Source organism: Rousettus aegyptiacus, unplaced genomic scaffold (genome assembly GCF_014176215.1).
Source record: "Rousettus aegyptiacus isolate mRouAeg1 unplaced genomic scaffold, mRouAeg1.p scaffold_m13_p_11, whole genome shotgun sequence".
Lineage (NCBI taxonomy): Eukaryota > Metazoa > Chordata > Mammalia > Chiroptera > Pteropodidae > Rousettus > Rousettus aegyptiacus.
The window spans coordinates 33,973,772-33,997,845 of record NW_023416286.1 but is presented as its reverse complement, the minus strand read 5'-3'; the positions used below and the strand labels follow the sequence as shown (position 1 = coordinate 33,997,845).

Here is a 24,074-nt window from a genome sequence, read left to right as displayed (position 1 = left end):
AATTGTAGCTATAATCTTGTCTGTATAAGTAGCATCTTTTAAATATAAGTTTGGAGCTACACATGCCTCATGTACCCAGAACAAATTCATTGTCGTATGAGGCATCACATGTAAACCATATTTGCATCCATAACTACTTATATCCATGCACAACATACAAAAAGTGCTACTTGTTATCTAACAATTATCACTCTAAAGCACAATATGTGATTTACGTCTGTAAGTCCTCTTTAGAAACAAGATCTTACAGCGAGTGCAGAGAGAGGCTTCCTCTAAAAGCAGTCATCTCTTAGATAAATCTCAATTTTATCCTATATCAGGTGAAAATAACCAAACTGTGAACAGTCACTTCAGCTAAAGTGACCTGTACCTCATCTTAGCCACTGTCCTCCTTATAATCTGTACTCTGAACCTGGCTTTTCAGGAGTTTTCAGATCACTTTAATCATTCCTCAGTTCATTATTAGGAAGCAATGAGACCTGTTACATAAACTATGTAAACCCTAAAATCCTCCTAAATTGATCCTGGTATAAAATTAGTAATAGTTATTTAAACCTTTACAGAGCTATGAGGATAATTGATGGGCCAGGATATAACAGGGAGAAAGGAAGAATGATGCTGTTAAGTCAGATTTTTCTGAAACAAGTTTTTAAAATGTTGGGAAAAAATAATCTTAAAATAGAATTTTCCAGACCATCTATCAGAAATGTGCAGTACATGTGTCCAAGATGTACGGAATGGACTCTGAAAGATCATATAGTTTAAACCAGTATCACAGCACTGGATGTGTACACAGAATGCGGAAGTGGTCAGCTCACACCATAGGGCAGTTGCTTGTTTAGTGAGTGTGGGCACTGTGAACTGTCTCCCAGATAGTAAGGCCAAATGTGAACTACAACACTGAGGATATAAATAATGCTAAAACACACCACACACACACACACACACACACACACACACACACACACACGCACACACACACACACACATTTGGAGAAGCAAGCTCTCCTTCAGTATCTAGAATGCCCAGATGTATGCGCAAACAAAAGTACTGTAGTTATTAACACACAAAACGAAACTCCACTAACATCACAGGAATGATAAGGAACTTCTTTAAAAAACTTAATGGCAAAATGTTTAAAACTTTCTCTCTGAATTGAAAAACAGAAATGGACACTATTATTCATAAGTTGCATTGAAGATTTTAACCCATAAAATAAAGAAGAAATTTAAAATGGTATAACAATTAGAAAAGAAGAAATAAATCTGTTATATTCACAAGTAATATGATTTTCTATCTAAAAACCCACAGAACCTACAGATTCTTATTAGAATTAATAAAAGAATCTAACAAGTTGCTGGGTATAAATTTACTATTCGAAATTAATTGTATTTATGCCAATAACCTACAGGTGGAAAATGAAAAAAATTAACAAGATACTATCTATTGTGACATAAAATAATTCAGTATTGAGGAATAAATTTTCTCAAAAATGTAAGTCCTCCTCAAGATAATCATAAGACATTTCTGAGAGACATTAAAGAAAACCAAATAAGTGGGAAAATATATCATGTTTATTCATTGGAAGGCCAAGTATTGCAAAGATATGAATTCTTTCTCTAAGAAATGATTACATATTAGGTTAAATGAATTCCAACAAAAACCTAACAGGTGTTTTGTGAACCAGAAAAGTTGCTTTAAAAATCGATATATAGAATTTTAAATTACTGAGGATAGAAATTACCAAAACTACTGAGAAAATAGAATAAAGTAGGGACTTGCACTCATAGGTATTAAGATATATTCTAAAGCTGTAGAAACAAAGTGTGATATAGACCTGTAGAAATGAAATAAGAAGCCCCATAGGGAGACTTGTGCATGAATAGACGCTATACTTATGCAGAGAGGATGCTGCAGTTACTAGATTACAAAAGATTTGACTTACTTTCCAGCAAATGATGTAAATAGAATTGGCTATCCACTTAGAAAAAAAAATAGGCTTACACCATTCAAAAAATCAATTTTAAATGGATAATTTGAAAGGAAAGCTTTAAGAAGAGAACATAGAAAATAGTTTCATGATCATGAAGTACATAGAAGTGGAAAAGATTTATGAATTTGACTACTATTTTTAAATTAAGAGCTTCTATTCATCAAAATAAAAACCATAAAAAGTGAAAAGCTAAGCCACAATAAGTAGTTGTAAGTAGTTCTTTTGTTTTTTCCATTTTCTATTTAATCGTTAGAGTATAAAAATAACTTCTAAAAATTAATGAAAAAATGACCTATGGAATAGATGGCAAATATCACAAAAGAAGAACAAATGTCCAACAAACATGAAAATGGCATCATTAGGGAAATAAAATATAAATCATAAGATACACTTTTATACCCCCCAGACTGGCAAAATTTAAGAATACTGACAATACCAAATATTATCAATAATGGGAAGCGCACATATTCCCATACACTGCTGGGTTCATTATCGATACAACCACGTTGGAAAACAGTGTGACACTAGAAAATCGAAGATACACGTGCTATATGATCAGGCAATTCCACTCCTAGAGCTACACAAACTTCTTTGTACTAGATGTTTGTAGCAATATCATTCTTAGCTGCCCCTTATTGGGAATGGGATTTACAGCATTGAAAATGAATGAATTCCAGAGATATATAAATAAATCTTTTTATCATATTGGTCAGTGAAAAAATGTCCTGAAAGAATATTTAGAGAATGAATCAATTTATATAAAATTTTAAGGCTAAACCAAATCTTATTTATTTGGGATGTATTCATAGAAGTGGAAACTATCAAGAAAGGTGAGAAAATGATTACTATAAATGTTAATCACCTCCCTTTGGGGACAGGGAGAGGGCATTATGGTTGGAAAGGGTTATCTGAAAGTCTTCTGGGGTTCCAAGAATGTTCTCTATTTCTTGACTTGGATGGTGGTTAAACAGGTTTCTGCTTTATAGTCTTTTATTAAATTCTGTAAATGAGTTCTGTTCTTTTTTCCAGATGTAATTTATGATTAAGAAAATACTAATTAACCAAAAGAGGCCAGCCAATAAAATCAAGGAAGAGAAAATGTAACACCCCAATAAGAGCCGAGGAAGCACTTGGCTCTTCTTACCCTGATGATCTTTATTCTAAGCTGCAATATTTGGGGGCCTCCCTGTTTGCCTCCACTCCCCAAATCTGCTGAATATCTGCTCTCTGACAGAGGGTTACAGGATACTTTAGCTCTTCTCCTATTTGTGCTGAGGACTCACTGTTCACCTCCATGAAACAGAGCATCCTAGATGACCTAGGGACTTCCTTAGTACTGAAAGTGTGTACTTGGAGAGGATGAGAAAAAATGAGAGGCGACAGGACCCCAGCATGGCTGGACAGCAAAATTGCCAACAGTGTGCTTCAAGTGATCATATGTGGTCCTGGAAGTGAATAACTGAAAACTTGTGTGTGAGACTCCAGGGACTGTTCTGAAATGATTGTCATTATATGTTATCTGGACTTCCTCCAGTCATTCTGCGGAGTTCAGCTGAGTACAGTGTCCAAGTTTTGGAACAGGACTGGTGAAGTCATGGGTGTGATACATCCATAAAAAGGAACTTGGGTTCTCTGTGGAAAAGCTTCTCTGGTACAGAAGTGATCCACCAATAGTCAAAATAGCATGAACGAACCATCGCGTTTCAGAGTTATAAGCAGACTTAGACATCATCTACTTTAGTGATTTGTAAATGTCTTCAAAGACCCCTACGAGTTGAAGAGAGCTGCTCCAGGGTGCGGCAGCCAATATGGCGTCCTGTCTTCAAACAGAGCAGCATCCACCCCACCAGCTTTACAAATTGAGCTTCCGGGTCATCACCCCCCAAAAAGCAATGGCTTAAAAAAAAAAAAAAAAAAGATTCAAAACCCACCAACCTTGCCTAACTCCTTTGTTTTGCAGATATAGAAACTGAAGTTGAGAGAGGGAAGGTGGTGTCTTCAGAGTTACCCAGAGCATTACCAGTGAAGCAAGACTAAAACCAAGATTGCCTGCTTCCTACCTGTGCTCTTGCCAATATACAAAACTGGTACTTAATACCATGGGCAGACAAATCTAAACCAGTGAGTACGAAGAAGGAAGGCAAGAACATATCTACTAAACAGTAGCACCTCCATCATAAGGTTTCTGTAACGATTAAATAAGTTTATTATTGTACATGTTTAGAACAGCCCCTGGTTTATAACTAAGAACCGGGTTAGTATTTACTATTCTCATAAAAAGGACACTTCTCTCCTTTACCTGCTTTGTCCACAGAAGTGTTCTATTTCTACTACTGCAAGCTTGCAATTTAAAAAGCGTCACAAATTTATACAAAGAATTAAATCAGCGACCTGTGTTCTCTAGTCTGAACACGACAGCTGCTGGGAAGAAAATCTGATATGCACCACGGACAAGGACCTAATGTCAAAACAACTTTACACGTAATCCTTCTCCAAAGTTCTAGCCACCACTAACTGCGAGCACGTGGAAGGCTGAGGCGTTAGCAACAGCTAGAGTGTTTTATGTAGATATTTTTTCAAGAAAATTGAAGAGAGAGGTCTACTGTTGTTTGTTTCCACCATGCTGAACATACTTGCAGAAGCAGGTCCTAGAGCAGAAGGCACAGAAAGTCAGGACTCCTAGGTGTGTTGCCTCAGCTCCAACTTTGCAAGCCAAGGTGGCACCACAGACCCTAGCGGACCAGCTCCAGAAGGCTGTGGGCAGTCTCTCCTTGGCCAACCAGGAGGCCTAACCCACACTGTGGGGCTGCTGCTCTGTGTTGCCTTTTCGTTACCTTAACTACCTAAAAGAGTTCCCGACGCTGAAACAAGTCATTACTCCCACTGTAATCATCTAGCTGCCTGTATATGAAGACCCCATTCAGGTGCATAGGCAAGGCAAGATTTAAAATACATAATATAGTTAGTTATCATTCCTACCACTTTGTACACTAAAACAGATACTAAAGAATTTGGGGCACAGGAGTAATAAACAGAGTGGCTTGAATGGTGAAAAACTGAAATCTAGAGATATCGTTTTCAGCAGGTATTGATCCTAAGTTATATGTCACACCTCCTAGCACCTGACAGATTTCTGATCTGCTTTAGAGGGAAAAAGAGCCATCTCCTGTCAGTTACAGTTCTGCTATCTGGTGTTGGGGGTGTTTTATGCTTGCTATTCACACGTCGAAATAGCGTATTCAATTTAAATGAATAAAGAAGAAATTTTAATAATATTTGAAAGTTAGCTCAGAATTTTTAAAATATTAATAAAAATGCATTTACTTAACATGACAACTCTAGAGGGAAACAGGTAGCACTCTTCAGCAAAAGGCAAAAAATCTTTGAATTGAAAGAGATAAAAAAAAGAGATGCTTAAGTACATGAAGAGCCTTTAACTGATTCCAGTTAAAAAGAAACACGTAAAGAGTTTGTTTGATTTGGGGAGGATGGCTATTGCCAATTCATGAGGCTAAAAAGAATCGGGGAAAAGGGATGATAAGTCTAATTAAGAAAAGGAAGGAGTGGAGAGTATTAGTTATAATTTCTGCACGGTACTGATTTTCTGTCTTCATTTGTTCTGTGAGAATTAACCCATGGTGTCTCTCCATTAACATTTATCCAGTGTATGCCAACCACTCCCCTGGGCAAGGCACGATTATAGCAGGCAATGCCCCAGGTTGAAAGTGGTAATAAAATCCACGAACTTAAATTTGAACCCCCTCACTTTCTCCCTTTTTTCCTTCTTTGATTCCTTCCTTCCTCAACTATCATTAAGTACTTGCCAAGTGCTAGGCATTTTTCTAAGCTCCGAGGATGAAATGAGTCCCTATCTTCACAAGGTTTACAGGCTAGTAATGAATGACCCAACTTGGTCAGTGTTGAATTTGTTTGGCATATCACGTGAACAGGGAGAAAGCAGACAGAAAGTATTAAGTCATTCTATCTAGTTAAGATTATTACAAAACCCATGAAAGATAGACTGCAACCCAATATGCAGAAAACTCTGGGAAAAACACTCTGCTTGTTTCATCATATAGGCAAAGAAACAAAATCTCACAAGTGGTCTAGATGAGCCATGTCAGAAGCAACATCAAAAGATGGGCTCATAGTCTGACTTTCCTCTAACTCAATCACCTTGGACAAGTCCCTCTACATGTTTTTAAACTTCCGTTTTCTTCTTTTGTAAAAGAAGTATAATACCACCTACTTTGCAAAAGACAGTTACAAGAATGAAAAGAGAGAGTACGTAAGGAAAGACTTTGTGAATAACCACAAAAATATGACCTACTATCATTAGAAAGTGTGAGGTAGGTCATGTCGAGTCAAAGTTAGGGATGAAAAATGTTAAAAGACACACTAACCACCCCTATCAAGTGCAATCACAGGGAATTTAAGAAATTAGGGGCTCACTTTATGTTGAAGAGAATGTTTACTTTTTTCACTTCTCATCTTCTCTGTCTACCACATTAACCGCATATTTACTAGAAAAGTAACACATGAGATGTGCTTCAATTTAAGAAAATGGAGTATATGAAAAAATTTATATGGTTTATTTCCAAAGGGACTCTTTTTAAGTAACAAGTTTACATGGTAAGACAAAAATTCAGTAATTTACTATAAAAACTGTTTTATACACAACTTATAAAATACAACCATGCACGTATTCTGCTCTCTCTCTCTCTCTTTGATCAGTACTTTACCAAGTTTTAAACATACCTTCAAAAGTACCTAGGATTTAGCTATTTTTAAAAATAGTATTTCTGCTAGAATATTACAATTCTGATATTACAACAACTGGGCTTCTACACCCCATAAAACAAATGGCCAGTATTGTACAAGCAGCATTATTCCATAAGCATCTATTGAAGGCTAAGCTAGCTTCTGCAGATGTGGATCGCCATAGACTACTGGCTGTGTTGCTCAAAAAATGCTATCCTCCAGTTTGTGAAGTTGCCATAAGACATCACATTTAGAGAAAGTTCTTCTGCCATCATTCCATTTCTGCCACACTTTCAGTAGTAACACTCATTTCTGACATGAAGTTGAGATTCACACCTAGCTATGAATATTGTAGGAGGAAAACTACACCTCAGACCTCGTAACGGCCTTAACGTTCCTGTTCCGGATCATCACTTTGTTTCCTGATGGTAATATATGCAATTTAATGGTCTCATACTGAAGAGAGAAGACAAAAATCATTATTTGTGATTTATTATTTTTTGGAGAGTGACTTAGCCACCTTCAGATTGTCCTTGAGTGGCCTGATAAAAGATCAAATGTTCCTCCAAGCTCTTGGAGAGGTATAGGGCCTGTGTATAATTTAACATATTGCTATAGTTTAAGGTTATTTGATGATTCTATGGAATAATTCTGCATCCTTATTTACAAATATAATTCTGATTAAAAAAAATTTTTTAAAGGTCTATTTTTCTCCTTCCTCATAAGGAAAAAAACTTTTTAATAAGATGTATTCAGTGGGAAAAAAAAGTTCTGTTTTCTTCCTGGGGAGACCACCTGGGAGAAAGGAGCAGAGAAAATAAAGGAAAAATTGTCAAATCCCTGAACTGCTGACTCAGCACTTCACGGTTTGTGCTGTCTTTACTGTTTTTTTTTTTTTTTTGTCTTCCCTTTTAAGATGCCAGGGATTAAGAGAAAAGAAAATAAAGAGCAAAAGGGAATGTTTGGCAGGAGAACTTAACGTCTGATGCCCTGATCTGTTGGAGGTTAAGTAGCTTTGACTCTTTCCGTGGCACCACTCTAAAACAGTAACCGGAAATTTGCTGTTGCACGCTGTTGCAATATGCCACTACACGTTTCTCATAATACTCTTCCAGAAAAATTGTAGGTTTCTTACAGCATAGTCATGACCAGGTTTGCCCAGGAATACATTTTTTTCCGAAGAATTTCTGGCAAGTAGAGTTTCATGGACAGAGTAAGACTGTAGAAAAAATTTCTGCAAGTAATTTTAAAATGCCCGCTCTGCACCAGCCTTTCTACCACGGCATTCTGGCGAGGCTCAGCCATGCTAGTCAAGCTCTCTGCATTGCCATGCTCCAATTCTATGTTATGGCTCAGAATGTCTTGCTTTTTATTTTTATTTCTGTGCGTGTGTGTGTGTGTGTGTGTGTGTGTGTGTGTGTGTGTGTGTAAAGGCTGTCGTAGAAAAATACCTGAATGACAGGAATAGCATAGGTCTTAAATGCAGAAAACAAATTTTTTGCTTGTGTTTTTGGAAAAGTTTGCACTTCGAATGCTTTTTAAATAGTTAAAACTCTGCATGGAAAGGGCCAGTAGACAGATCGCATGGATGGCACAGAGATCTTAGGAGCTGGAGGCTTGATTCTGCCATGGCCCTTGTTCACGTGGTGTGACAGATCAGTAGTGGAACAGGCAGCTGGTTGAGAGGAAAAGCTCAGAAATGGGATCTGAGTTGAAGTCTGCGTCTTCCAGTTACTAACTAAAAAAGTTGACAACTTTTACATAATTTTTTCAGAGCTTCAGTTTGTTGTTTTTAAATCGGCACGTACATAAAACCAACTGCTTAAGTTCTGAAACCTCCCTAAAGAGCTAACATGGTGCCAAAGCACAACACCTGCTTAGCAGGTAAGTCTGGTATTATCATGTACTTACAGCAATTGTTTAGAAAATATAATTTATTATAATTTCACCACCTTTTCTTACTGATGCTTCTCTGTGTTACTAAATTGTGAGATTCTTTGTTCTGTTTTTGAAAAGTTTAAAGAACAATATAAAGAGCCAAAATTTGTGGAACATTATCTATATGCCAGACATTGTGGCAAATAGTTTAGGTAATAAATTATATCTCATATGAAATTTACAATAACTCTCTGAAATAAATATCACTATTTCCATTTACTAAAGAAACTGAGAGCTATAGACTTTAAACAACTTTCCTAAGATAACACAACTAGAAAGTGCTAGAGACATAATAGAAAAATTTGTAGTGGCTAAATCATGGTTGTCTGCAATGTGGTTTAAAACTCCATTTTTCCCTAATTTAAGATCTTCTATTTATTCCATAAATATTTTCTGAGTTTCTTCAGTATCCAAGGCACTGTTTTTCCTGTATGCCATTGGCAGTTATTTCAAGGACTAAGTGACTTTTCTCCTCCTCCAGAATAACAGCTGTTTTTACCCTGTGGTCCTGTGATAATTCAGTATCTAACTATTAGGCAAGAATCACGTTTGCTTCATGAGCCTTAATTACAAAATTCTTTTTATTTCCTTCTAATTAAATTGTTTGTCCTTCAAAATCTTGTTTTTTTAATAATCAAAATATTCATTATAAAGCTGTAGAACCAGGTTCGCGGTTATTTGTTTGCTTTTAAAAATTAAGCTCTAAATAATTATAAAAATCTCAATCACTGAATCCAATTAACTTTCAAAATAAAAATAACTTTTAAAAAATTTTATCATTACTTCCAGTTGACCCTGAATATTAAGCTTACTTAAACAGATTTCTCTTTCTTTCACATTCTGGGAATGTTACACCAATTAGATATCCAAGTACCATTTTAGGATTCAATATTCATTGTACAGGAGGTAATTTCTCCAACCCAAACTACTCTTGTTCTGTTGATTCTTTGAGTAATGGTAAGTAGCCATCAAACTTAACTTCTATACTGTATTTTATATTTTACTAGATTTTACTAGATGGGTTATTTCATCATAACTACAAAGAACTGAGAGAGGGAGAGATGCTCAATTTTCATTTAGCTCCTTTTATTTTAGTTATTGGAGAGTCACTATGAAGAAATATTCGTTCTTGGACTCAATAGATCTGTCATTCTATGTATTTGAACTCTACAGGGACTAGCACTATTTCCTTTTCCCAATTCCCCATTCTAAATAATTATGGTTCAAGAGGGAAATAAGACACCAAGCTTCCAAATTGAGAAATTTATTTGGTGCCTCATTCCACTCAAAAAAATGGCTTACTACTTTCACTCGATGGGTGATAGCTCATAAATCTCAGCGCCTAATCAATATTAGTTTGGCTGTTACTGAAGAGTTGTTGCTCACAGACTCATCATTACACATGGGCTCATTATTTAACTGCTATTGTAGTGTGTGGTGTAACTTCCTTCAGTACTTGAGCAGCAGCCTACCTGACTCAGTCAATTAACAAGGAACTTCACTGTGTGATGACGGCGAGGAGCGGATTTGCCATCGCTGGGCCTGAACTTTAATTGTGTCATTGTCCATTTTTATTTAAATCTAGCTGCACACTTGATGGCTGAGTGGAGCCAATGTTTCTATTTAAGAACATGAATGGCATTTCGGCATTAAATTTCAGTTAGTTTGTACTCTGCCCGTACATAGTTTAAGACTCTAAGCCTTCTGGAAAGAGGGTAAGTATTTCTGAACGTTTCTATTTTGCTCGGTAGGTAATGATGACATGGAAATTTTAGCCGCTCTGGTGGAGAGAGGATTCCTTCCTGCCATCTCACATAGTTATGCACATTCCTAACGGGTCCAAAATATTTACTGTTGTTTTAATCCCTAGGAAAGAATGCTGCAAGGATATTCAGTCAGGATTCATTTTATAAGGTGGTTAGGCTCTGTAAGGATGCACGTGACATATAACATTTGAAATAAACTAGGATAGCTTAGTTTTAAACATGAGTTTATCCTTTCTGTTAAAGAAAAATTCCTCTTAAAGCCCCACTGCTGAAGATTCATTAGAGTCATTCTGTTCAGAGAGGGGGAGGGGGCAATGGGAACCTTGTCCCCTCATACCACCCTAACCTCTCGGTCCCTGAGGCTCTTGTAGAAAATTCTCAAATCTACTTAAAAGGCAGTTTATGAAATCCTGTAACCAATAGAGAATTATAGGATTGAGAAAAAAGGTCATTCTAATACATGTTGTCCCTCAACCTAAATTTCAAAATGGACTTGTTTAATCACAGCCCACCTGGAAGTGCTAACGATTTATGAGACTCCTTAAGCCTCTTTCTTCCAGATCTGATATTCTTTGGACATTTCCAGTGTTAAAAGGTCTGCTTTGCAGCATTGCTGAGAGAAGTCTAGAAAGAATGAATGACTTGTTCTTTATGCAGTTCGTAAAGAAGAAAAGCCAAAAGTTTACACAGTCCTAAGCAAACTCACCCTTCCTTCCTTCCTTCCTTCCTTCCTTCCTTCCTTCCTTCCTTCCTTCCTTCCTTCCTTCCTTCCTTCCTTCCTTCCTTCCTCCTTTCCCTCCCTTTTCTTCCCTTCTTTTCCTTTCCTTTCTCTTCTCTTTCCTTCCAAAACTATTTGATGGCGGTTTTGGAGAAAGAGGCATTACAAATACTCTACCTGCTTTCAATGACATGCTTTGTCTGTCACTGAAAATAAACTTTCTGCTCTCCTCTCCAGGTTGGGAAATGAGCTTAACGTCCTAAAATTGTTGCAGGAACCCACAGAACTGCCAGGGAGCCACTCTGAGGATGTGCACTGACAAGTTAACATCGAGAAGGTATTCTATCTTCTCTGAGATGTGGTTCATGAAATACATACAATGACAAATTAACTCATTACACCAAGGATTTTATAAAAATACTTATAGTGGTAATTATTTCCATCATTAGTGAATGAAAGCTCTTAATAGAACCACTTATGTTTGGATGTGTGATTTGAGAAGATGTATTTATTTTTCACATCAGCACAAAGCACCCAACAATATGTCCTTATCTAAGGTTTAGACTTCAACCTTCGTCCCAGATGAACCAGGCTTGTTTAGTTCTGTATTATAAACTTTCTCTTTGTCTTCATATTCAGCTTGGTTTCATCCACCTTGCACAGAACCAGATATGATCTGCCTTTGAAGTTTTACCTTAAGTTTTACCTTCTCTATGAAGGGTCTGATACTCTCAATGGACTTCCTAAGAGAACATTCATTGCAAAACTTAATGTAGCACCTTATAACTTTCTACTTGCTTGATGTTTGGTCGTTATACATATGCAAGATTTGGCTCCACTCACCTAAGTCTCCTTTTACTCTAAACATAGGTCATGTGCAATATGTGGTAAATATATAAATACATATATGTTCACACCCATATGTATATAAATACACATGTATCCTGTGTACATGTTCACATAATATTGTGTCAGGAGCAGAGTATGTATTCAAGTATTTATTAAACTGAATTAAATTCAAAACTGTATTGGCTATGTCAAGTAAGAAGAAAAATAGCTTATTTTAATCAATTACCACCTCCTAAAAGAAGTAAATTGGAAAGTAGGTCAAGACCTAGCTTTGATCCTTTAATATTCCTTACTATATAAAAACTTTAGAGCTGATGATAACAATGTCATCTATCAATACATACAAAATTTGTTTTGAAAATTTTTACCAAAGTACTTGGCAGTTTTCAAAAAGCTTAATGGATAAGCAATGATCATACTTGTTCTTTCTTAAAAATAAATTCTTTTAACAATAAAACTCTGAACCTTTAGGTAAAGATTTAGGCAGGAGGTATATGAGTATAATAATAATAATAATAACGATAAAAGTTGACGTGAAAAGTGAATAGAGGATAAAAGTGTGAAATTGAAAACCTTTCAAGCATTATGGATAAGGACGCATGTATATTGTTGATACAGCTTTTGTTTAACTGACATATCCCAGGCAGAAGTATTTTCCCTGTACTCTCTCCTCTGTGCTCTCAGAACACTTTCTTTAACCTTGTAAAGTCGGACTTACACACTTTTAAGTGACTTGGTTATTTGTCTGTCTCTCCCACTTAACTATACACAACTTTAGGAAAGGGACTGTGGTGTGTTTGTTCATTTTATCCTTAATACCAGCACAGGGCTTTGACATAGAAGACACATAAGTAAATGATGTAAGTAATAAATGAGCAAATAAATTAATGGCTAAAATGAGGAAAAAAGGAACAAAAAGAAATGAGAAGAGTATTCCTAAGAAAATTGATCCCTCCTAAGCTATAATCAGCTATGCAAAGTTCCTTAATTCTAAAAATTCATGTTTCTCCAAATATAGAGGAATAAGAAAGAATACATTAAAAAACCATCTATTATAAACTTGAAACTTTGTCTCCAGATTCCATTCTTAATTCAGTATTGTAATCATTTCTTCCAAAAAAGTGCTCTGGCATATCTGAAAATCAATATAACATGGGCAAAATTAAAATCTCTTAAAAAAATTTTTTATAGCACTTTTGATTATAATGTCATGCCTTTTGTCACATAGAACAGTTCTATTGATTTAAGTTGTTCTTATGTGGAGTTTTACCTAAGTATAGAAAATGTATCCCAAAACTCTCACATCTTTAAGGTATTTTTGTACCTTTGTTTAGTGAACACCAAGAAAGAAGTCATCCTACAGATTTGTCTCTTGAAATTTGTCACTGCTGAGATTTCAAGAAATGTTCCTGATGAAACTAACCTCATACAAAATCAACACAGTAGCACCAAAATCACACGAAATGAGTTGCTCCTCAGAAACCAGTATAAGTATCACTGCTGCTGCTGTTGCTGGCATCTGCTGTAAAATTAAATTCCTGAAATGTTTTCAGTCCTAGTAGGGACTTTACTGATAGAGGAAACAATGATATTACATTCTATAAAATCCTAGCTGCTTTTCTTACCCTGGTTATACTAGTCTCCAAATGACAAATACTTTGACTTGTAGTGGCGGAACTTTAACATTGCAGCCTGTGCAGCCTGTTTCCAAGTGTCAACAATAGACCCATTAAATAAAAAAAAAAAAAAATCGCGTGCTTAATGGGAACCCTAAAAACGAATTTATGAAATCACAAGCATAAATAACCTATCAGATGATTTCACATCCATTCTCTATTCTATATAAGGTCTCAACCAGGAAAGGAGTGCCTGAAGAGGTTAGGTGTCATGAGATTGTTTTTCAAGCAGCCTCACAGAGAGACATTAGCCTGATGTATTTTCCACAGTCTAGAATTTGGTCCATGGCCTTGCACACTTGGAAACTTGATCTATCAACAAAGCTGGAGCAAATTCACATCTTGAAGGTAGATTTACAACTCAAAGAGCACAAAATCCCAAAAATTGATATATCAAGATGCAAATACATTAATTTACAACGATGACCCTAGTGTCAGATAGACTAAAACACTGCTGGGCCAAGCTAGCACATTTTCTTCCTGTTGACAAATCTAGATGGAGAATTGAATTATAATCAGAAGTTACTAACTGGTGACGAAAAAGTGGGACAACGGGAACACATTAAATAAATTAAATGCCAGACTAGAATTAAGATTCTAGTTCTACTACTTCCTGATTTATCCTGATATTTCACACTAGAGATAGGCAACCTACCAGACTCATCAAGCAGCTAAGGATGCCACGTCTTTGGGGTGGCATTAGCTGGGAATTGCAGACTCTCCTGTGTGGGTAATTAATATGTTTCTGACTGACATATTTTTTTTTTTAGCTACATTAAATCTAATTCTGGGAGAAAATCAGTTGCCTAAGGTAACATTTGCTCTCTCTGGCAATGCTATTTAAAGGATTCATCAGATTCATTCATTCTTCTTTTCATCTTTTCTTTTCTTTTCTTTTCTTTTCTTTTCTTTTCTTCTCTTTTTTTATAGTGATTCCTTCTTTTCTATACATACCAGCACCACCAGACAAGTCTAGGTCCTCATTGCCTTACGGGAGGGGCCTACTGGTCTATCTACTTCGAACCTGTCTTATTGCTCAACTCCAAAGATCACTACAAATAAACCTACTTTGAATTAGGATTTACAGGTCTTTCCCCATTTTCCCACCTTCACTTATACCAGAAACTTTCAGTGATTTCTACCACTTTCAAAGTTAAGTTCCAATTGCTTAGCTTGCCATTTAAATTCTTCCATAACTGTGCCCAATTTATTATCATTTTTCCACTTCATGAACCATCTTCTCCAGTCAAATCTCTTCATATTCTATGTGTACCCGTAAATTCATGCTACTATTTATTCCTGGGGTCAACTCAAGATCTATCTCCTTCATGAAAATATCTCTGAAGGTCCAGATCTAAAACTAACCTTTCCATTCTTTAGATTCATTTGGTATTTAGTATTTCTGGAAAGCAATTATTATGTGCTGATACACCATCTCCTTAATTAGAATAATATCCTTACTTACAGGTGGGAACAGCACATTTTGCCATTGTTATATTCTGTTTCTTTAGTTCCTTAATATCAGGGGTGCTCAAACAACAGGTCTTAGAACTGGCCCTGTCCACTTGTAGGTAAAACTTCTACACTCCTTTCAGAGCCTCAGATAAAACTTGAACAAAATTAGCCTTAACAGAAGATAGGAGCTGCCTCTTGGGATATTAGTAGTTCATGGCTTCTTCTAGGTCCTGGGAATGATTTCAGAAATCAGCGTACTCCCTCACACCATCTTTTGCTCTCTGTACTGTTTGATATTACAGTTGAAAACACCTTTCACTGTCAATCTCAAAGTAGAGTGTTAGCTTTAAAAATAAGCTAGACCTCTGGTATATAGAGATTATCATCAGGATATTAAATGGCAAGAATGATACAGGAGGTAGTTATATAGAAAATCATAACAAATAGGGCCTTTAGTATGATGGTGAAGTTGATAAAAATTTTTCATACAAAAGATATGTTAGGTTTACTGGAATACCAAAGAAATCAAGAAAGAAATAACCTTAAGCTATTTTAGCTACCATTTAGCCTTTCAACATTCTTGTTGCATAATCATATCTTGGCCAGAAGCCTCATTGCAAAGTGCTTTAAAAAGACCATTCAACATTTGTTTAATACAATGAGCTGATGTCCAATCATATCTAGGAAGACACAATCTCTATCATTTCATATCACAGCATTACTGCTCGTGGGGAGGACATCAGAATGTTGTCAACATGGTCTTCTGTGATTGTGAAAGACATGAAAATACACACATCAGCTCATATTTCATGGAATTTGGCAAGCCTACATCAGAAATGTTGGGGAACAATCTGGCTAAGTCTTGAAAGTAGGAAGGAGAAACCTAATTCAAAGTGGAGTGAAGGTGATAATCTTTCCTAGGAAGGAGGAAATTGCCAGATTAAGCAAAGGCAATTAAGCTTGATTAGTTAATTATAAAAATACGATCAAAATAAAAATAGTTTAATTGTAATGAATAAAAAAAAAAGCTATATTAAAATGAAGAAAGTAATAATTTCCTGGGCAAGGAAGAATTAATTCTTAGAGATAGATGATCAAGAAAGAGTTTGCAAGATATCTGATTGCCTTCCAATATAAAAACCTGAAGACTAATTTTGCTTGCACTGAATGAAAATTATCATGATATATTCTATTTAACATATAAATTAATGTAAGGTATTAGAAGACAAAATTTTGTGAAATAGATCCAATATTAAAAACAACACAAAATAAAATTTTTAAAAACTTGATATTCCCAGGAAAAGTGTTTTCTAACTGTGAGTGATAATTGCTTTCTTTTTTGCGACATAATCCTAGAGTTCTAATATGTCTTAACACAGACTGACAAAGGTAAACAAGAACATAGAAGCCATTTAATATATTCCAATGAGTTCCCAGCTTAAGCACACCGAGAGTAGACTACAGAGGGGATGATTATTTATTCTTATTTGTAAATATGTTTGAAAAGGAGCTTCCAAAGCTGCTTCTAAAACCCTTGTCAACTCACAAAGAAATGTGGATTTTTAGCCCATATTTCATATTTTTATGTATGGCAATTTTCATACTACGCAGACAAGATTTGACTTTGAAGTAATGAGCTATAAGCTGCCTAAGAGAGTAAACTTTAGGACCTTATGATCATATAATCTATTTAGCTTTATATCTAAAAATGTGATTTTTTTAAAATCAAGTCTTTTATGTTTGCTGTGTTTTAAACAAAATACTTCACTTACCAACATAATGTATGCCACATTTAAAAAGTTATACCTGTTAGGAAGGAGAGCTGGTGGGCAGATGATTAAATACCACTATTTCCTCTAGATCCCACCTTCCATGTGAAAATTGCATTCTGACATTTAGATTTTCTTCACTTTAAATGAGTACATGAAGTCCTTACTTTGTATAAGAAAAGTTTTTCTTGGGAAAAATATTATCTACCTCACACACCAAAAAAATATTTTCTACTTTCACTCAACTTTCCATGCACCTAAAGAGTACTCTAGAGTTAAAATGACTTTTCATAAGTTGAAAATGTAGAAAAATCATTTAAGAAGGCAAGTTTTCTACTCTAAGTGCTCTTTTTTATATTACATTCTTTAATTACATTCTTTAATTCTGAAATTTTAAGTTACTTTAGAGGTATTTTGGGCTCTAAAATAATCATGTTTGCCCGCTTATTTTCAAACCAGAAATTAATCAAAAGACTATAAACAATTAAAATGTCACCTTGAAACCCACTATAAGAATTGCTTTTATTGTACAGATATCAGTCCAATAGATTGTAAATGATTTCACAACCTTTAAAGTCTACCATTAAAATTATTGTTTCTCAGTTGGTCTAATATTTCAATTTCTTCTAAGAAACATGGATGGATGTACACGTATAAAATTTGTTAATTCATATTCCTATCCTCTTCTAATTAATTTTTTTACAAATCAAGCAAAGCAACAATCCATCAGAAAAACACATGCCATAAATCTTAATATTTGACACAGTGTGCATTATTTCATAAACAAGTGGTTAATCTTAGTAAAATAAAAGTCGTGAAAGACAAACAGAACCTTTGAATCTCTTTAATAACACTTATTTTACATATAACTAAATACTTGAATTAAAAATCATAAAAATTTGTGTACAAATTAAAGGACAATTGAAGTGTAAACAGAAACTGAAGCCTCTAAAACTACGGCTTGGCAAATAAAATTTTTAAAATTTTTAAATATTAATAGAAAAATGTATATTTAATAATATGTTTCCATTAATCTACTTTGAAATGATACCTTGATTTTATTAACCCAAACATTGATAAAGCAAAGTAATTTTCTTTTTTATGAAACCATGAAGGAGAGTTAAAAACAAATATTTTCTGTAACCAGAAATTTACAAAATATTCGCTTTTGAAACAGTCCATAAAGAAAACATGCGATGTTTTCTTGGACTGTGGATGAAATGATAGTTAAACTCAACTTGAAACAAGAGAGCATTACTGGCAACATACCTTGTCCTTGGGTTACTCCATAAAATTCAGCCGCTATCCTCGCTGCTTCCTTGCGGTTGCCTTTCACGATGTAGAAATGACTGAGGATGGCAAGGCTGATTTTCACAAAAAGCTTAAAACAGAAAAGTGAAAGTATTGTAAAGTAGACATTGGATAACTGTTGAGCAAATGGTCGGCTTTCTTCTAACACCGACATTGTTGCACAGGAATCTGTGGCGGTCTTCGGTGAGATCCAAGTCTCAAATGTGCCTGGCTCTCGTCCGGGATTCTCTTGAACAGCTGGTCTTGAAGAAAGAAAAGATCAGCTGGTAATGATGCCTCCAGCTCAAAATATTTATACCGACCATAAAAGTTCTTTGCAAACTCCGATTGGTCTGACAATATTCCAGGGAAACAACTGCAACATGTGCCTCATTTGCTAGACTCCTGACTTTCCAGTCTCAAAATAAACAAACACCCCACCTCTCTGCTCTGAATTTCAAAATCCAGGTATTGAAATTTATATACAGATTATTTCCTTTTTTATTGGCATCTAATTAGTATGAACATTTTGAAAACTTTGTGTACGGGGTTTCTGTTGTTAATGTAAATGATACCCATAACAGCAAGAAAACTTAAGTCCATCAATTCAAGCCTATAAAATGGCCCTATTTGTAGATCATGAGCTAAGTCATCAAATAGGCCATGATGATGATTTTAATGTCTACTCATCAGATTATCCAATTATGTTGCTTTGACTGGTCAGAAAAAAAATTTTTCTACATGGATTGACTGGAAAGCCATAGAATAATGACTTTAGACTGTTCTTTCATCCAGTGAAAAATTTTTAAGCAATAATAAACAATGTGTCAAACATTTTGCTTGATGCTGGGGAGCCAAAGAAAAAATGTAATGTCCCTGCCACAAGTTTCTCATAGTCCAGAGGAGGAAACAGGCAAGAAATCAGACAAATCCAGGTGAGGACAGAATATAATGGGAACATAAAGAGTAAGGGACTAATCCTGATAAGGAAGAGTCAAAGAAGGCTTCCTGGAAGAGGTGGCATATACAAGCAGTTATCAAGTAAACGTAAGTATTTCATCTAGTCTACCTAGAACCAAGCAAAACAATATACTTTTTAGGCCTACAATATTTGTTAAGTCTAATTTGATTTATTTTATGAATGAAATGCAACTGTCATAAAGGCATTCTTAGGCAAGCTATATTTTTAAAAGAGATATAGAGTAAAATATTAAGAAACATGTAGAGTTGTAATATTTTGGTATATAGCCAAAAATAATATTGCAAAACATAAAACGGCATATTACATGGGGAGCTTATTTATACATTTATACAACCAGGTTTGGGGCCTATTAATCACTGTATTGTTTCCCAATTTTTCTGAGAAGCTCCAAAATAACAAATTATAAAAATAACACCAATGTTCACAGCAGCATTATTCACAGTGGCCAGGACATGGAAGCAACTGAAGTGTCATAAGATAGATGATTGGATAAAGAAGCTGTGGTACATATATACAATGGAATATTACTCAGCCATAACAAGAAATGAAATACTGCCAACGTGGATGGACCTTGAGATAATCATGTTAAGCGAAGTAAGCCAGACAGAAAAAGCTGAAAATCACATGATATCACTTATATGTGAGATATAAACCTAAAAGCAACAAATGAACAGGACAAACAAACAGCTACTCATGGACATGGACAATAGACTAGTGGTAACCAGAAGGTAGGGAGCGGGTGGGGGAGGAGGGAGGTCGATGGGGTAAAGGGGGTCAAATATGTGATGACAGAAAGAAATTTAACTATGGGAGATGGTGTAAATATATATATGCCTTACTGTTAAAGTGTATAGCTGAAACTTATTGGATTTTGTTAACCAATGTCACCATAAAAAATAAATTAATTAATTTTTAAAAAATCTATAAAAAAGACAAGAAAATAGATGTGGCCTTCTTGGAATAAAGGAGCATACCAACGACTGGTGATATTAGTAAGTGTTGGGTGCTTCTCTGACTTGCTGTATATTTTTAATGCCGTGTATTTCATCTGACTGAACTGATTTCCATAAAACATTCCTGAGACAAAGGAGACACTGTTATAAAATAAATATGTCAAATAAAGTAAGCTTCTTCTTCCTCAAATGATTGAGTGGCTCTTAGTAAAATAAGTGGTCATTATATTAGAAAGAAACCACTGAGCTCTTTATGAAAATGGCCTTTAATATTGTTATCATAGGCAGAGAATGAGACCCAGTGTCCATTTCAACTGTGCTCTGGGAATCAATGAAAACTAACTTTAAAGTATTGAAGGTAAAATAACCAAATGTTCCTCCCTTTCAGTTATGGTGCCATTATGCCAGTTAAGTAGCTGCATGACCATCACCTCCAGTTGGTCTTCCCTCTGGCATTGTGATGCCTGACTACACAGGCAGTCTCCAGGGACAGCTGAACCATCACAATGCTCTGAGTCACTGCAATGACTTCCACTTCAGTGCTTCAGAATTACAAATAAATCCTGCCTAAGTCACATCTGAGTGTCTAAGGTTTCACTCCTTCCTCTTTACCAGTAAGTGCTATCATAAATAATTATCTCTACATGAGCTAATCAGGGGCCTAGATTCTTTTGGGTTGAGAAACACTTTTATTTCAATAAGGCTGCTATCATTGGGCTTTATGTTTAAGTCCTTACAGTTTTACTACTAGAAAAATACTACCGTCTAATATTTAGGATTTTATATCAAGGGGTCGAGTTTTGTTTTAATGAGTTCCTTGATTCCCATCTCAATTTTCTTTATTGGTATATACTCTCTTTCGGCAGCTTTTACTATCTCTAGTTCTATTAATCACTAAATAAAAATTAAAGCTAAATAAAATAACTCACAGTAAGTTAACTCATCAAATGTAAATGAGATGCTGTATTTTCATATTATAGATATTTCCAAATAACACCACAAATAATTTTATTAATATTTAAGAGACACGTGAAAAGTATTTTGCCCCTGTCTTCTAAACATTAGCATTTTCTTTAAAAAAATAAAAACTGATTAGTAATTTAACTGATTTATTGAGATAATACTTTTATAATTTACGTTGTTGAAAAGATGTGGAAGGGGTATTTTGTTGATTAGCCAGTACATCCCAACTGTCCTAATTTTGTTAGTTTCAACCAACCAATCAATTAATCAATCAATCAAACCCAAACTGAGCTCAACAATTGTGTTTCTAGGATTGGTGGCAGAATGGGTGATATGAGAGAAGTTCAAAATACAGGAAGAAATCATTTATTGAAAGTCCACTATATGCTATATAAATCTCATTTAATATCTCTATCTCAGAGGGGTATTATTATTTAATTTTAAAGGTGTAGAAAGTTGGGTTCAGAGAGCTTTAGTGACCTATAAAAGTTCATTATGAGCAATAGCACTATTTGAACATAGTTCTGACTCTAAAATGCATGCTCAAGTTACTGCTTATATTTTCTATTTTTAAGAATTTACAATCCGAATGAGCAAATGTCATTTATGCATACAGAGAATGAGACCAAATTCTCTCTCTCTCTCTCTCTCTCTCTCTCTCTCTCACACACACACACACATACACACACACACACGCCGAGAGATCAGTTTGAGATTGTATTTAATCTGGTCCCCAAATTAGTACCTAAATTAGTAGGGCAAGCTATACGCAATGATTAAATTAAATGGAATCTTGTGTGTGGTCAAGAACTGGGAAAAAAGGAAAAAGAGAATGCTTCATGACTGGGCTAATACTTTTGGATTATTCAAAGCTAAAAGTTGGTGAGTAACTCCCATAAAAAACAAGAGGAGAAGTAGATAGAAGGGTCAAAATAGGGTAGTCAAGAGTTACTATATTAAAAATGTTGAGTATTCAAAACACGATTAAAATGAAAAAGAATAAAGATAAAGAAAAGAATATTAGGTCTAGTCAGAGGAATTCACTGGATTTCAGCTCAGTATTTTAGTATGACTGTGAAGTGGGAATCAAGGCAGCAGTATAAAGGGGTGATCCTAAAAGCAACTTCCAAATAAAAAGTCTCCTTGGCTTTCCCCTATTGTTACCATCTGGGTACTGGCTCTGCTCCTCTTCACCATATGGTATCAGAGGAGAGTCCTCTCTGAGGCTGCCCTGGGACTCCCAATCTTTCTCCTTTCAAATCTCTTGTTCATCCACCTTTAGTATCCCAGGGTATTACATGAAGAGGAATTTGTTGTTGTTTCATAGACTTCATTTCATGTCATTAGGATGTTAAATATGTTAATGACTTTCAAAGGTGGTCAGATTAGTCTTTAGTTTTCATAAAAGAGAGCATCTCATTTCCAGAGATTATAGTGCTCAATTGTTTTAACTTAGCTACAGTATTGATCCAAGTTATTAGGTTAAAAATGTCAACAGGACATAATAAAAATTGCCTGTTTCTAGTGCTTTCCAGTTGATAAATCTTAGCAAGTGGAGGAAAAAGGGGCCGCATACTATACTGGAGAAGCTCAGGATAGGCCAGCATGGCAGGCCCAACATACTCAGAGACTGAAAGTCACCACATAGGATGGTCTGAACATAAAAATTCCTGACTAAAAGTGAGTTATTGTGGTTAGTCACGTCCTAGGCCTGTAATATCCTTGACGAAAGTCAACCTTTACCTTGAGTGAGCCTGACTGTCCATTGTCATTTTGCATCTAAGAGAACATACTTTTGAAATGTGAGAGAAATCCCCTTTTCCAGACTGCTCAGGGCATAACCTCCCACCAAAGCAGGGACCACAAAGCCCTCATGGTTACCTTGTCCCCAGCATGCCATCTCTAGGTGCTGTAAATGTTAATTACTAACTCTCCCATACCCACCAATGTAATGAAGTATGCCTCTCTCTTTTACTTTTTGTCGTATCTCAGAGATTTCTGTTTTGCTTTGTCCTGCCTCCTTAATTTACCACCAGTGGATTTCACCTAACCCTCCTTACACCTCCTTTTATTCTAATGTCATTCTCTGGAGCATTTTATCAATCCATTGAGATTTTGCTTGCTGGCAATTGCCATCAGTTTGGCTCAAACTCATTAAAACTCTCTACAGGTTTGGAGTTTACTTATGTCGACTGCATAAATATTTTTATGTGGAGGGAATATAGTCACCCCATTGAAATGACCATTTCCTTTTTTAAAAAATATGATCCCTTATTTTCTAGCAGAAGTCTAAAGGCTCTAATTGACATTTATATTCCTAATATTAAAAAAAAAACATAAATATAAACCTGAACTGCAAGCATCTATTTCACATGGCAAGATTGCTAACATTCAGTCCAATGGCAGGCGTCCTCCCAGCCCCAGAACAGGATTTTGAGGAGGATTTGTACACAGTCAATGCAAACTGAGAAAGTCACTTGCTCATAAACTGAAAAGGTCAATGGTGGCTGATAAAGCGAAAGGGAAAACTTATGCAAGTTGTTATTCGCAGGATAATTTCTCATCGCTGTGCTTATAACACCACAAAAACTATAACCCTTCTTTTTTAAATTTGTAAAATTTTGAGAATAAAGGCAAATGAAACTCTGAGCTATTCAAATACACTAGAGCCTTACATATTTAGAAGCATAGGAATTTGAAATAAAAACAAATGTTTACACTCTAAGTTAAAATCCTGAAAGGGAATTAACAACTGAATTTAGCCTTAGCTCCATTCAGTAGATTCCGTAGATTCTGTTTTGTATCTTCACTTACCCCAAAGCCATACTCAGGGAACTAGACACTTCACAAAGGGGAACCAGAATACATTGTCATAACTCCTGATATAGACTTACACATTGTGATGTAAATCTCCTGTCATAGATAATTAATGTGTTCACAGCAGAACTGCAGGTATCTGT

At 35.4% G+C, this 24,074-nt stretch overlaps 1 protein-coding gene across 4 annotated transcripts in view; it reads right to left on the bottom strand.

The window, feature by feature from the left end:
• Positions 1-24,074, bottom strand: part of ASB5 (ankyrin repeat and SOCS box containing 5) — a 77,021-nt gene that overhangs the window by 24,888 nt on the left and 28,059 nt on the right. For 2 of the 4 annotated variants that reach the window (XM_016166034.2, XM_016166033.2), the window contains exon 2: positions 18,196-18,479. In XM_016166034.2, coding sequence (XP_016021520.1) covers positions 18,196-18,391 — 196 coding nt within the window. In that variant the 5' untranslated portion in view covers positions 18,392-18,479. The remainder of the gene's footprint in view (positions 1-18,195; positions 18,480-24,074) is intronic. The other 2 variants (XM_016166036.2, XM_016166035.2) reach the window with 2 other exon arrangements.